The following is a 15,807-nucleotide window of genomic DNA, read 5'->3' as shown; positions in this document are numbered from 1 at the left end:
TGTCAAATAAGAAGACGACGCAGCGCTCGTCCGCGCCCGCGCAGCTAGAGTGGAACACTCTGGCCACACCCGAAAAAAGTAAGCTCGCCCGTATTAAGAACAGAGTTCTTCGGCTTCAAAGAAAACAGCACCTTAAAGGTGGTCGCACACCGGACGAGAAGCGCAGCGCCACGTCTTTAAAATTCGAACACATTCTCTATGAGTGTAACGTAGCCTACACACACCGGCGGCTGCGACGCCCAGCAACGGCTCAGGACCTTGTTCAAAATCCTGCCGCGACACAGAGCGTCATTTACATCGTTTTATATTAAATTTACATTATATTTGTCTCAAATCATCGTAAATGATTTCACCCTGTGCTGCAATATACATTTAATTTTACATTAATTTACAGAAATCAGCTGCTTGAATGAAAATTGCAGATGTTATCAGATTTTCAGGTGATATTCTCAATTAATTCAGTTAACGGACGCTCACAACTATTGTACAGTGTAATCATAACATAGTACAGACATTATCTCAATTCCATAATGTCCTTAAACAATGATATTGCTGGCCATAAACTGAGACGCGATACCTCGAGTTGTCATAGACGCGACGCGGCTATTATTTTACTAGTCATGGAATGGGAGACGAGACATTAACTGTTAACGGGGTTTCTGTGTTCATATATTAATAAAGGGTGATTATTAAAATTAAGAACCCCGTTTTCTTTACTCATCTTATTTTTGTATTTGTATTTGCACTTAATTTTTTTATTCAAATCTGCTATCTGCATGACTTTATTGGCGCCGGTGCAACAATAGGTTTAAGAGCTTTTCAGTTCTTCAGGAAACCTTCAGACAGTGTTTTGCTTCAGTTTGAAACCAGATAAACTTCACATGCTTGTCTTCCTTCACAAGAATTTGCCATAGATTGAGTACGCAAGATGTAAAAAATGCATGTGCCTTGTCTATCAGTATCCTTATGTTTGTTGGGTAAAAAAGAAAAACTAGGCTATATAAACAAAGTAAAAATGAATTTGACTGATAACTACCCAAAATAGATTCTATAGATATCGCAATATATCGATATCGTGAATTCTTTTGGCCACAATAACCGTGGTGTGAAAAATCTAACATCGCGACAGCCCTAATATATATATATATATATATATATATGTATGTGTGTATCAGTGATGCGCGGGTCAATGTATAAACAACCTGCACCCGACCGACGTTTTCAACTAACCCGCCCGCAACTCGGACCGCAAAAAAAAAAAGAAGAAAATATTGTACCCGACCCGCTTCCTGACCCGCATTTTTTAAAAGTAGTAAATGCATAGCAAGAAGTACACATGACAAAGCCAGCACTTTGGTCATCATCTTTCATTATTTCGGCAAATGTCTCCCACATTTTGCTCTTTCTGTTTTTTGTATTTGCGGAGCTTCCACTCCCCAGTCTTCACCTTTTCTCTTGCCGCCTCCATCTCTACCTGCAGACTGAGCTCGTGCCTTCGCGCCAGTTATTCAGCCAATAAAGTGTAGCAGGCCTATGTATTTCATAGAAAATTGCATGTGAGCGGAGTGGAGCGGGAGCGAGCGGGCGGATCTTGGACAGAGCGCAGAGCGGCATTTTTAAAAGGATGGAGCGTCGCCCTATTTCCCGCTCCAATTTCGCTCCGCGCACACCACGATTCTGAAGCATGCTCAGCCTGACTCAGTTGATGACTGCAAGATGGATTCTATTTTCAGTCAAAACTCGGCTCAATAATGGAGTTCAAAAAGTAGGCTACTTCAAAAAGGAAAATAAGAAGTCATACAGGTAGGCTACACTATAATATAAAACTAACTATAATGTGGTAGAAGAAAACGAATGTGGAGACATCGTTTCAGTCAGTAAAGATTCATTTTGGAATCTAAAAAGACACATCTCTCGAAAACATGCAGTGTGCTATCTGAACACGCTGGGAAGAAAGCAAAAGGTTAGCAAATTGAATGGCCTACGGTATAACTTGTAACAAAGTGTAAATTAAATATAGCGTAATATTCAAACAATTGATACAAGCCCATTTCAATTTTAATCCTGCGCGCTGCGCAAAAGTTCAGTTATAAGAATGTTGGCCTAATAGTTAATTTAGCCAACTTTTAAAACGTTTATGTATATTTTTTTATATTTTTGTTTATATAAATTTTATTTATATTATTAGGCCCATTTATTCGTTTTATTTTACAGCAGTTTATGTGTACAATGGATATAAGCCCATTTAAATTTTAATTAACTTATCAAAATTCTGGCCTAATAGTAAATTTATTTAAAAGAAATGTATGTAGGCTATATTTTTGTTTATATAATTGTTATTTATATTATTAGGCCCATTTATTCGTTAAATTTTACAGGACTTTGTGTAGGCTATATTCCTTATAGCCTAGGCCTAATTTGAAATAAAACATTTCTATTTGAAAAATGTTGTTGTTGCTCATTAGTTCTTTAGGAGGTAAGGCTGTGGTCTAAGCTAACAGTGATATACATGTAGATTTTTTTTCCTTTTTTGGAGCGAGCGGGGGGCGATTTTGGTGGAGCGCGGAGCAAACTGCGTTGAGCGCTGAGCGATAATGAGCGGAGCGGCCTGATGTTTGAGCGGGGGAGCGGAGGGGTGGACAGTTCCGTGAGCGATGAGCGGAGATTCTCACCGCTCCACTCCGCTCATATGCTCTCTAGTACTATATAAATTACAAAGGTTTAATTGGCATCTTTATTTCAAACGACCCGACCGACCGCGACCCGAATATCATAAAAAATATTTTTGGATGACTCGTAACCGCGGGTAACCGCGGGTGACCGCAGGCACCCGCTCATTTCGGATCAACCCGCGCATCACTGGTGTGTATGTATATATAATGTATGTGTGAAATCTGTGTATGTATGTATGTATGTATGTATGTATATATGTATGTGTGTGTATGTATATGTATGACGGAACGGCTGCCTCTCCCTTATAATCAGCGCCACCCCGTCCCTTAACTCGCCGCCCTTCACCAGGTTCCCAACTGGAGTGGGTGTAATTCGAGAGTAGTGGAGCTGAAGAGGAGAATTGGCGTGTGATGAGGCACACCTGAAGATAATGAAGCCTCATCACTGACACTTTTAAATGCTGAGCGCACCTCTCCTCAAGAGACCGGTCTCATTCCCTGTGCATGCACGCTGGTGTCCTCGTGGGTCCAGGAAGGGAGGGCAGAGGGATTCCCGCGCCGCCAAAGATGTGAGATGCCGGACCCGCGGTCCAGAATGGAGAATCATGCGTGACGTCGCTGACAGGCTAGGATGATGGGCCGCCATTCCCCTCAGTTGTCATGGCCTAAAGAGGACAAGCCGATATGCCGAAGGCGCCACCCCTCTCGCCTCACGTTACGGATCCACTTTTGCAACGCGACTGAAGCGTGGTGTCGTGACGCCTCCCCTCATTTGTATGTTGATGGGCGTTCCTCAAGTTTACTGCTATGGGCGTGGTTTTGAGCCAGCGGCTCATGATTCCCCCAGTCTCCATGTGCTCTACTTCTATTGGATAGTCGCGTCGCGTTCAACGGATTAATTTGCATAAAGATGGGCATCGGCCAGCTTTTTGACGCGCAGCATTTTTTCAATTGCAGCACCGCCTTCCCGGGATGCTTTGCGGGCGCATTAAAGTCATAGACAGTAAAAGAAATGGACACAGCGACCCCAAAGAATTCAGCGGAGAAAAGTGAAGTAATTAGATGCACTCACTTCCTGATGGCTGAGCAGTACGTACTGCGCAGCCTCAAACTGAGCTTGACGACGTAGATGTGACATGAGCAACCTCTCTGACAGTTGTAAGTCTTCTAGTAGCTGTACCAAGATAAATCTGAATCATTCCCTTCCGAATCTTGCAGAGACGGAGAGTTTGAGTAGGAGCTGTCCATGAGCTAGGAGCAGGAGCAACTGTATGACTATCTATGGGCTTCTCCCTTGACTTCATCGGACTTTATGCCTCCATGTCCCCCCGATTGCCTGCGAGCTTCTCCTCTCGTCTATACGGTAATTTCTATACTGTGCGACAGAGAGTCGCTTGGTTATGATGCAATCGTTAGCCTATTTTTTACAAAAAATGGCTTCTACTGGGCCATAACGTAAGATACAAGGTAATGGAGCCTTTTATACATTGTTGTGTTTCTTTAGAAATAAATAATGGACAAATGGAGTCTTTAAATGCCTCAGATGTGAAGTTATTCGCTGTCAAAGTGACGCCAAAATGAATGGGAGTCAATGGAATGCTAACAGCAGGTGATGGCTTGCTAGCCAATGGCTGCCCCCATGGAAGCTACGCGTTCCGGGTGCTGGCTTACCCCCTTGGTTAAAGTCGCTTGACGTCACCCATAGGAATAAAGTGGAGTGCGGCGCGACAGAAGTGTTGCACGGACAAGTGGATCCGTATCGTCAGACTGAAAAGAGAGAAGCGCGTGCGACCGTCGGACACCGCCCCCTTACTAGGACCCATCCCATCTGATCACTACTCATCCTTCACGATTCCCTGGCACAACGAGGACACCAGATCCCCTTTTTGTTTTAAAACTTTATTTCCCCATTTTTGGACATTTTTCTTTATGCTATGACAGTTTCTTTATGTTAAATAAATGCCTCTCTGAGGCATGACAGCACTCCCAATGTGTCTGTCATTTGCTCCTCCCGCCACAAAACATTTATGTAAACAATATATTTTACATTTATTACAAAATATGCATATAAATACAAATTTTATTTAAGTAGTTTGAGAGAATAGAGAGTGTCAAGAAGGGAAGCAACAAAGACAAACATCAAGGACAGACTGAAACTCTGCAGAAAGTACAGGAATTGAACAGCAGAGGACTGGTGTAAAGTTATTTTCTCTGATGTAACCTGTTCCTTACTGTTTGGGACATCTGGAAAATGTATCTGCTACCATGAGTACTGTGTCATGCAAACAGTGAAGACCATATGTGGGGTTGTTTTTCATCCAAGGGAGTGGGCTGTCTCATAATTCTGCCCCAAAACACTGCCATGAATAAAGCACCATGTCACAAGTCAAGTGTGATAATGAAGTGGCTCAGAGAACATTACATTGGAATTGGAATACTGAATCCATGACCAGGCAACTCCCCAGATCTTAATCCCATAGAAAACCTGCGGTCAATCCTCAAAAAGCAAGTGAGTGGACAAACTGAAGCCCACAACTTCTTGTGATCAACTCTGAGCAAGAATGGATCACCGTCAGTCAGGATATTGCCCAGAAGCTTATATCCAGCATGCCAGAGCGAATTTATATAATTGTTATGAAGAAAAAGGGGCAACACTGTAAATAGTGACACTTCTTTGCATATATTGATTGTTGTTTTTCAATAAAAGCCTTTAAAATTATGAAATGCTTGTCATTGTTTTCAAGTATACCATAGAAACGTGGGAAAAAATGTACAAATACTGAAGCAGCAAACTTTGAGAAACAACATTTATGTCAGTGCCAATACTATTTGCCACAGCAGTATGACTTGAATAAATTATTTGGAAATATGAAAAATTATCCTCCACATTTCTCAAATGGGCCTGCCTCATATTTGAATTTTCTTTTGTTTAAAACATATTTCTTTATATAACTTGACTGGTCTCAAAGCCCCGATGCTCCGTACAGCCAGTCCCTCCCTGCTCATATTCAGTAGAGCGGCAGCAGGGTTGAACACTTAGTGATCAATTTGTTTGGGTTTTGATCTGTTAATATTGCTCTCCTCCTCTCAGGTTAACGCTTTTTGAATCTGCATTAATGCTTGGATCAGCAAGATCGACTGTTTAGTGATGATTGTCTCTCTTTGTAATGTGTTGGCAGAAGTCAGACTTTGATGTGGTTCCTCCACTAAATTTGGGTGATCTGGACATCACCACAGATGAGTTCATTCTGGATGAGGTGGACCGTGAGTTTAGTTTTGGTTTTTATCAGTTAAAGGGATACTCCACTTTAAAATGAAAATTCTGTCATCATATACTCACCCTCATGTTGTTTCAAACCTGTATGAATTTCTTTCTTCTGCTGAACAGAATGGAAGATATTTAGAAGAATATCAGTAACCAGACAGTTTCTGGTCTCATTGACTGCCATAGTAGGAAAAATATATACTATGGAAGTCAATGAGACCAGAAACTGTCTGGTTACTGATATTCTTCTAAATATCTTCCTTTCTGTTCAGCAGAAGAAAGAAATTCATACAGGTTTGAAACAACATGAGGGTGAGTATATGATGACAGAATTTTCATTTTAAAGTGGAGTATCCCTTTAAGTAAGGGAAGTGCCAATAAACTTAATTCGTATTAAGAGCAGGCGCGCTCAACTCCCAAAATAATATATGGGTGCGAGTAATAAAGACGTTTATCAAAAATAAAGATGAAAAACCGCACTCTCAAGTCATATTTCCGTACATTTATTACTACTATGTCCTCACAGACGCGTTTCGGCCTAAGCCATCATCAGTGTGTACTGTGAAACACCGAAAAGATTGTTTTTTTTAAAAAAACACACATCACAGGTGAACCTCATTCCGCAAATCATCAGCACCTTCAGGTGCATCAAGTTACCAACATTGTGGAAACACCAGAAATGACACAACACAATATACCATCTGTAATGTCCATGTGACCCTTATGAACACTTTATATAAAAACAAAAAGTAAAAAAAATAAAAAAATAAATATATATATATATATATATGAAAAAATAAAATAAAATAAATATAAACAAATTAATTTCAGAATGCCTGGTAAATACAGAAAAACCCCTCATGAATCTGGAATACAAAAATACAATAGTAACAGCCTCTCCAAAAAAAACCAAAAAAAAACATGAATAATAAATGTAATTGATTTCAAAATACATGATTTCATAAAAAACAATTCAAAGGCAATTCTTCATTTAAACCATTGGGGTATACTGTTTGAAGTGTATAAATCCAAAAGGCCTCTCGTTGAAGAAGGTAGCGCTCCCTATCTCCACCCCGTTGAAAAGGTTTAACTAACTCGATGCCTTGAAATTTCAAAGTACAAATATCATGTCCAAACTCATTAAAATGTCTCGCCACGGGTGACTTAATATCGTGATTACGTATGTTACTTTTGTGTTCGTGTAGTCTTGTTCTTAACTCTCTTTTTGTTTTACCAACATAACAAAGCCCACATGGGCATTTGAGCAAGTAAACAACAAAGGACGTACGGCAAGTAATTCTCCCTCTCACAGAGAATGTCTTGCCGGTCCGTGGATGAGAAAAGGAATTACCCATAATCATCGCATTACAATTAATGCAACTCCTACAAGGGAAATTGCCCGGATCAAGGGCTGTAAGCCAATTGGTAGGCGGAATATAAGAATCAGCTCTAACCAGCATATCTCTCAAATTACGCGATCTCTTATAAGCAAAAAGCGGAGGGTTTTGAAAAGACTGGCCGATCTGTGTGTCACTAGATAAAATATGCCAATGTTTATTCACTATTGATTTGATCTTACCCGAAAGAGGAGAAAATGTCGTAGATAAGACAACTCGATTATCTGAAATGACTGTTTTTTTCTTAAAAAGTAATTCACGTTCAATGCCACGTACCCTGTCCAAACTCGAGTCGAGATTCATATTATCGTAACCTTTTGAAAGGAACCGGTTATATACTACTTTCACCTGATTTTCAAATTCTTCATCGGTACTACAAATCCTTCTTATACGCAAAAACTGACTATACGGGAGGCTTTTTTTCATAGATGGAGGATGGTAACTTTTAGAATGTAAAAAATTATTCTTATCTGTGGATTTACGAAATACTGTCATCTGAAGAGTCTGTCCAGTAGATCTAAAAACCTTAACGTCAAGAAACGATATAGAAGACATACTGTATTCCAAGGAAAATCGTATAGAGTCAAGTCTGGAGTTTAAGAATTCGTGAAATTGATTAAGTTCTTCAACTGTTCCACTAAAAACGAAAAACACATCATCAATATATCGAAACCAACATTTCAAACAGTGATGAAAAATGTTACTTGAAGAATACACAAAGTCTGCTTCAAATTTGCCCATCAACAAGTTTGCATAATTAGGGGCAAATGGAGATCCCATAGCCGTACCTTTCACTTGATGATAAAAAACCGTTTTCAAATTTGAAATAGTTCATTGTCAGCACTGTATGTGCCAAATCCCATAAAAACTTTGTTGGAGGCTTATCAACATCTCTTGATTTTAAATAATGTTCTAAAGCACATAAGCCTAAATCATGTGGAATATTAGTATACAGGCTAGTTACATCCATAGTGCATAACAAATCATCATCCGATATATGAACATTCATCAGTTTGCTCAGAAAATCAGTAGTGTCCCTTAGATATGAGGGTAATGTCCAGACAATTGGCTTAATGTGCCAGTCTACATACTGAGAAATAGGCTCAGTTAAGGATTGGCAACCGGCCACGATTGGACGGCCTGGAATAGTTCCTTCACATTTTTTGTGGATTTTCGGCAAGGTATAAAAAACCGGTCGTACTGGATGAGTTTGTAATAAAAAGTCAAATTCCTCCTTAGTGATGTAATTGTCTGATTCGCCACCAATCAAAGTTTTTTTTATCATATTAAAGAAGCGACTCGTAGGATCGCAAGTAAGGGAGGAATAAAATTCCTGATTTCCGAGTTGATGCAAAATTTCGTTACGGTATGAATCTTTGTCTTGTATTACAACAGCACCACCTTTGTCGGCAGGCTTAATCACAATCGAAACATCTTCACTAAGAGCCCCCAAAGCTTCACGTTCATCTGAAGATGTTTCGATTGTGATTAAGCCTGCCGACAAAGGTGGTGCTGTTGTAATACAAGACAAAGATTCATACCGTAACGAAATTTTGCATCAACTCGGAAATCAGGAATTTTATTCCTCCCTTACTTGCGATCCTACGAGTCGCTTCTTTAATATGATAAAAAAAACTTTGATTGGTGGCGAATCAGACAATTACATCACTAAGGAGGAATTTGACTTTTTATTACAAACTCATCCAGTACGACCGGTTTTTTATACCTTGCCGAAAATCCACAAAAAATGTGAAGGAACTATTCCAGGCCGTCCAATCGTGGCCGGTTGCCAATCCTTAACTGAGCCTATTTCTCAGTATGTAGACTGGCACATTAAGCCAATTGTCTGGACATTACCCTCATATCTAAGGGACACTACTGATTTTCTGAGCAAACTGATGAATGTTCATATATCGGATGATGATTTGTTATGCACTATGGATGTAACTAGCCTGTATACTAATATTCCACATGATTTAGGCTTATGTGCTTTAGAACATTATTTAAAATCAAGAGATGTTGATAAGCCTCCAACAAAGTTTTTATGGGATTTGGCACATACAGTGCTGACCATGAACTATTTCAAATTTGAAAACGTTTTTTTATCATCAAGTGAAAGGTACGGCTATGGGATCTCCATTTGCCCCTAATTATGCAAACTTGTTGATGGGCAAATTTGAAGCAGACTTTGTGTATTCTTCAAGTAACATTTTTCATCACTGTTTGAAATGTTGGTTTCGATATATTGATGATGTGTTTTTCGTTTTTAGTGGAACAGTTGAAGAACTTAATCAATTTCACGAATTCTTAAACTCCAGACTTGACTCTATACGATTTTCCTTGGAATACAGTATGTCTTCTATATCGTTTCTTGACGTTAAGGTTTTTAGATCTACTGGACAGACTCTTCAGACGACAGTATTTCGTAAATCCACAGATAAGAATAATTTTTTACATTCTAAAAGTTACCATCCTCCATCTATGAAAAAAAGCCTCCCGTATAGTCAGTTTTTGCGTATAAGAAGGATTTGTAGTACCGATGAAGAATTTGAAAATCAGGTGAAAGTAGTATATAACCGGTTCCTTTCAAAAGGTTACGATAATATGAATCTCGACTCGAGTTTGGACAGGGTACGTGGCATTGAACGTGAATTACTTTTTAAGAAAAAAACAGTCATTTCAGATAATCGAGTTGTCTTATCTACGACATTTTCTCCTCTTTCGGGTAAGATCAAATCAATAGTGAATAAACATTGGCATATTTTATCTAGTGACACACAGATCGGCCAGTCTTTTCAAAACCCTCCGCTTTTTGCTTATAAGAGATCGCGTAATTTGAGAGATATGCTGGTTAGAGCTGATTCTTATATTCCGCCTACCAATTGGCTTACAGCCCTTGATCCGGGCAATTTCCCTTGTAGGAGTTGCATTAATTGTAATGCGATGATTATGGGTAATTCCTTTTCTCATCCACGGACTGGCAAGACATTCTCTGTGAGAGGGAGAATTACTTGCCGTACGTCCTTTGTTGTTTACTTGCTCAAATGCCCATGTGGGCTTTGTTATGTTGGTAAAACAAAAAGATAGTTAAGAACAAGACTACACGAACACAAAAGTAACATACGTAATCACGATATTAAGTCACCCGTGGCGAGACATTTTAATGGGTTTGGACATGATATTTGTACTTTGAAATTTCAAGGCATCGAGTTAGTTAAACCTTTTCAACGGGGTGGAGATAGGGAGCGCTACCTTCTTCAACGAGAGGCCTTTTGGATTTATACACTTCAAACAGTATACCCCAATGGTTTAAATGAAGAATTGCCTTTGAATTGTTTTTTATGAAATCATGTATTTTGAAATCAATTACATTTATTATTCATGTTTTTTTTTTTTTTTTTTTTTTTTTTTTGGGAGAGGCTGTTACTATTGTATTTTTGTATTCCAGATTCATGAGGGGTTTTTCTGTATTTACCAGGCATTCTGAAATTAATTTGTTTATATTTATTTTATTTTATTTTTTCATATATATATATTTATTATTTTTTTTAACTTTTTTTACTTTTTGTTTTTGTATAAAGTGTTCATAAGGGTCACATGGACATTACAGATGGTATATTGTGTTGTGTCATTTCTGGTGTTTCCACAATGTTGGTAACTTGATGCACCTGAAGGTGCTGATGATTTGCGGAATGAGGTTCACCTGTGATGTGTGTTTTTTTTTTTTAAAACAATCTTTTCGGTGTTTCACAGTACACACTGATGATGGCTTGGGCCGAAACGCGTCTGTGAGGACATAGTAGTAATAAATGTACGAAAATATGACTTGAGAGTGCGGTTTTTCATCTTTATTTTTAATAAACTTAATTCATCATGCATTAATAAGTTCTCTGTCATTTGTCCTTTTTTAGTTCACATTCAAGCTAATCTGGAGGATGATCTGGTGAAAGAGGCGCTCAAGACGGTGAGATGAAAGTTCAGCTGATGATGTGTGTGTGATCATCATTACGTGTTAAATGTTGTTGTTTTTTTGTTTGTTTTTTTGGAACAGGGTGTGGATTTGCGGCAGTACTCTAAGCAGGTGGAGACCGAGCTGCAGCGAATTGAACAAGCATCAATCAAAGACTGTATCCATACTGCTGTTTTTAATGGCTTTATAGTAGTTTGAAATCAAAAGAAAAAAAACTTGATTTGACTACTTTGTGAGATTCACTCTCATATTGATGCAATAACCTGTAATGATTTTGCTTATATATTTTTTTGGTAACACTTTAATTAAAGGTGGCATAGTTACACGTTTCTACATGTACTTACTATAGTGATAACATTAAATTATGCATAGTTCCAAGTAAAAACCCTAAACCAAACCCTAACCGTAACTCTATATTAGGTACATGTAGTTAATTAAGTACTATGTAACTACGTCACCTTAAAATAAAGTATAACCATTTTTTTTATTTAATTTTTTTTATTGATACTCTTGGATCAATGAACATGAAGCATGGTTTATGGTTCAGTAATTAAGACTTTTTTTAAACCGTAATGGATATTAATAAAGAATCCTTAACAAGTAGCACTTGTGTAGATATCAAAGAGAGTCAGAATATTGCCTCTTTACACAACCAGATCACAGCCTGTGACTCAATACTGGAGGTGAGTGGATTTAGTGGACAGTAGGACTTTAGCTGTTGTGGTTTGCAAACTATGACCTGCAATTTCATATTGTGAAAAGATATTTTACCATTCAAAAATCTAAACATCACCGTTTAACCTCTTGGCGGAAAATCAAAAATCAAGGAAACTCATTCAAGTTTAAAATAATACAAACTATAATTAAGGGAAAAAAAGCTGCCTGGTTTAAAGAGTAATTTTTGGAATATATTATTATTTATCACTTGTATTTATATTTTAATGTACTGTATTTACTCATAATAGAAGTCCTGGAGAATGCCATTATATGCTATTACCTCATTTAGGGGCCACATTTTTTTTTTTAGAAATCAGTTTATTAGCACAGTTTTCTTATTTTGTTGACACAGCATATCTTAAGAAAACAGGAACATGGGTTTTGAAATATCACAGTGCGTGTTTGTGCGTGTGCATGTGAGTTTTTATAGTACATTTTTGTATTGCACATTTAGAGCTGTAATTTGGTCAGATGAATTTGAAGCTGCCTACATTTTCTTCTGTGTTCAGCTGTGGTGCTATTTGACCTGAACTGTGCATCTACTTTCTTTTCTGTCTAGCGTATGGAAGGCATGTTGAGCAGTTTTCAGAGCGACCTGTCATCCATCAGCAGTGAGATTCAGACACTGCAGCAGCAGTCAGTCAGTATGAACATGAGGCTGAAGAACCGTCAAGCCGTCCGCAGTCAGCTCAGCCAGCTGGTTGACGAACTGGTCGTTCCCAGCACCATGATTTCGTAAGGATATATATTGAGGGTATTGTTCCAGGGAGATTTTGCTTTACCTTCTTAAATCACAGATTGACAAACTGTATGTGTGTTGCAGTGTGATTCTAGACAGTCCTGTAACAGAGCAGGAGTTTTTGGAGCAGCTTCATGAGCTTAACAACAAGATCAACTTTGCTAAAGAGCTCAGCTTCAGAGAGACCCTCGCCTGCTCTGATATACAGGACATCGTTGATCGCCTCAAAATTAAAGTGAGAGCAAATCAAAGACTGGCTGGTATAACCCATTCTTGATATAAGAGATGCATGCAAAATTAATGTTCAGTTTTCTGTTGCTGAATGTATCTGTTTTGATTCTGTTCATAGGCCGTCTCAAAGATCCGTGAGTTCATCCTACAGAAGATCTATTCATTCAGAAAGCCCATGACCAACTACCAAATCCCTCAGAACACACTACTCAAGTACAGGTACAAAATGCACTCCTCACAATCAAATCATACAAAGTTGCATGATAACATTATTTCAGTACCAGCACAAGGGTTATTCTCAGAAATTGTGTGTCCCAGTGAATTACTGCTAATTAACAAGATAGATTTAGCTCTGTTTAGTGTAATGCAGTATATATTTTAAAATAAAAGGTTGTCATTGCAATATCAGCAAATTTGCATGTTGTCATTCATCACATTACATTTTAATTCATCTACAATGCCACAGCAAAAAAATTAAATAAAAAAATGAATGTGATGAGATTGTGTACATCAAAAAACACAACTATATATTTAGTTGTCCTCACATGCTAAATGTCTCAGGTTTACACCAGGTATTAAGATGCATTTTGGTCAATTGGATCACAAGTAGACGGGGGAGACACCTAGTATTTCAATCTTGAAATACAAAATTTTGTCCACTTTCAACCACTTCTGTCCTGATTTCTTCGAGGGGATGGTCTATGGGCGGTTAAATGTATGGGTTTTTTCAGATATTTAGATCTAATTGACTAAATAAGTTTGCGCAATTTACATATGTACGCGCCCAGAGATGACGGAAAAACATATGGAGGGCAGCAGCTTTCGGTTTTGCTCTGATAGCCACAAGACCATGCCAAACGCATTAGGTCAGTAGGTGGTCTTTTGTGGCTGTTCGAACACATTCGACCACATGAGCGTTTACACTACGCAAGCGATCTGGTCAAATGTGTTTTCGACAACCTCTGGAAGTGGTCAAAAGTGGACAAGCTCTAAACCCCATTTACACCTGTATTTAGCGTCGTTCACCTGTGATCCGATCGACCAAAACGATCTTAATACCAGGGGTAAACAGGGCCTAATTTACTGAAATGCAGATTTTCATTAGTCGTGTTGGTTAAGATGCATATGTAAGGCTGGAAGCTTACGCTGCTATTTTGAACCAATAATTGGAACAAAAAGCAGTTTAAGGATGATGTGCATAATTCAGTTATTTATTTATAACTCCAATATAATTAATCTGGCTCAGTTAAAGTTGTTGTTGTTTTTCTTTAACCTCTTATTCTTTAAAGGTAGAGGTCTTTCTTAGAACTGATAGGAAAACGTAGGATTTAACCTGAACGTTTAGATAACGAAAGTTATAATCACTTTAGCTTTTCAACATTATCAGTGATAAAATGAAAGATTCTTAAAGCCTTTAAAGCAGGCAAAGTTATTTATTAAGTTACATGTTTAAATATACATACAGTAGAAAGGAACAACATACTGTATAGAAAACTTAGTTGTAACAAATAATGCAAATAACAAATAACAAATATACAAATAACGCAAACGACTCTGTCTCTCCAGACAGAACCATCCTGTGCCTGGAGTGTCACAACAGTCCTCAATCAGCATATTGATGAATCCCTTGCACTAGATAGGCATTAGCATACTGTGATGATGAAGGCCATTGTGCAACATTTAATTCACATGCATACCTTTAAAAGGATTTCTGAAGTACTAGGGCAGTAAAGAGTTCTACCCATATTCGCTCAGCCCTACACATATTTGTTTGCATACAAGAATTACTGTAAAATATGATATATTATAATATATTCAATAAAAGCAAAAACATTTCTCAAAGAATGCAGAATTGGTCTTTGTCCCTGCAATTTCTATTCACCCTTATTATGCTGTGACATTACTTCTGACTTCAAGGAGAAACTTTTTCATTATTATTAATATTATTATTAATAGTATACAGAATTCAAACAGTGGTACACAAAAACTCTTGTTATATACTTTTTACTTGAATCTTCAATTCTGTAATAGTAAACCCCAAATTATCTTCTTTAAAATGTCTTGAAAGAGAAAGGTCATGGATTATTAATTAATTCTTAATAATCAGATCTCATATTTGTTGACCACTTATCTAAAAGTTTTGGGTCACACATGATACCCCTATTGTAGTCCAGTAGACAGTTACGGCCATGGTACTTTCCGGCAGAGCTGGAAAAATCTGAGTTTAACAGAGCCTTTCACAAATAAAAAATAATAAAAATGACTGCCATTTCCTGAGACTGACCTACAGTAAACACCATAACAGAAATAAACAATATCTAGAAACATTAATAAATTACACTCTAAGTTATTATCTCCACTTTTAACTATGGCCCTTCCTTATTTCTGTTAAATGAGAATCACAATACTGAGTATGGATGTTTTTCTGCTCATCTACAGATTTTTCTATCAGTTCCTGTTAGCCAATGAGAGGACAGTTGCAAAGGAGATCCGGGACGAGTATGTGGACACCATGAGCAAAATCTACTTCAGTTACTTCAAGTCATACAGCAGCAGACTGCTGAAAGTCCAGGTGACAGGCATGGAAGTACACTACAGTTCACAGTCTTAAAGGGCAAGAGCTTTCCAAAACCGCAAGCTTTGATCTGATTGGCCGATTTTACGTAATTTCCGGGAGTCAGGGAAATGTTTATAGCTCAGGAGACAAAGTCGGTTGTACCGGCAAGTTCCACTACAATGAGAACTTTTGACGTCACTTTTTTGAGAGATGTTAGAAGTTTTGATTGAGACACTTAGTAACAAGTAAACAAGATTTC

At 38.0% G+C, this 15,807-nt stretch overlaps 1 protein-coding gene across 1 annotated transcript in view; it reads left to right on the top strand.

Moving 5' to 3' along the window:
* vps52 (VPS52 subunit of GARP complex) overlaps nt 1-15,807 on the top strand; it is a 57,436-nt gene that overhangs the window by 5,038 nt on the left and 36,591 nt on the right. Inside the window, exons 2-9 of the mRNA XM_082186722.1 lie at nt 5,852-5,936; nt 11,246-11,298; nt 11,386-11,461; nt 11,920-11,987; nt 12,581-12,756; nt 12,845-12,995; nt 13,110-13,210; nt 15,431-15,563. Coding sequence (XP_082042848.1) covers nt 5,852-5,936; nt 11,246-11,298; nt 11,386-11,461; nt 11,920-11,987; nt 12,581-12,756; nt 12,845-12,995; nt 13,110-13,210; nt 15,431-15,563 — 843 coding nt within the window. The remainder of the gene's footprint in view (nt 1-5,851; nt 5,937-11,245; nt 11,299-11,385; nt 11,462-11,919; nt 11,988-12,580; nt 12,757-12,844; nt 12,996-13,109; nt 13,211-15,430; nt 15,564-15,807) is intronic.

This window comes from Leuciscus leuciscus (assembly GCF_965113295.1).
Source record: "Leuciscus leuciscus genome assembly, chromosome: 12".
NCBI lineage: Eukaryota > Metazoa > Chordata > Actinopteri > Cypriniformes > Leuciscidae > Leuciscus > Leuciscus leuciscus.
This window is presented reverse-complemented; position numbering and strand designations above follow the sequence as displayed.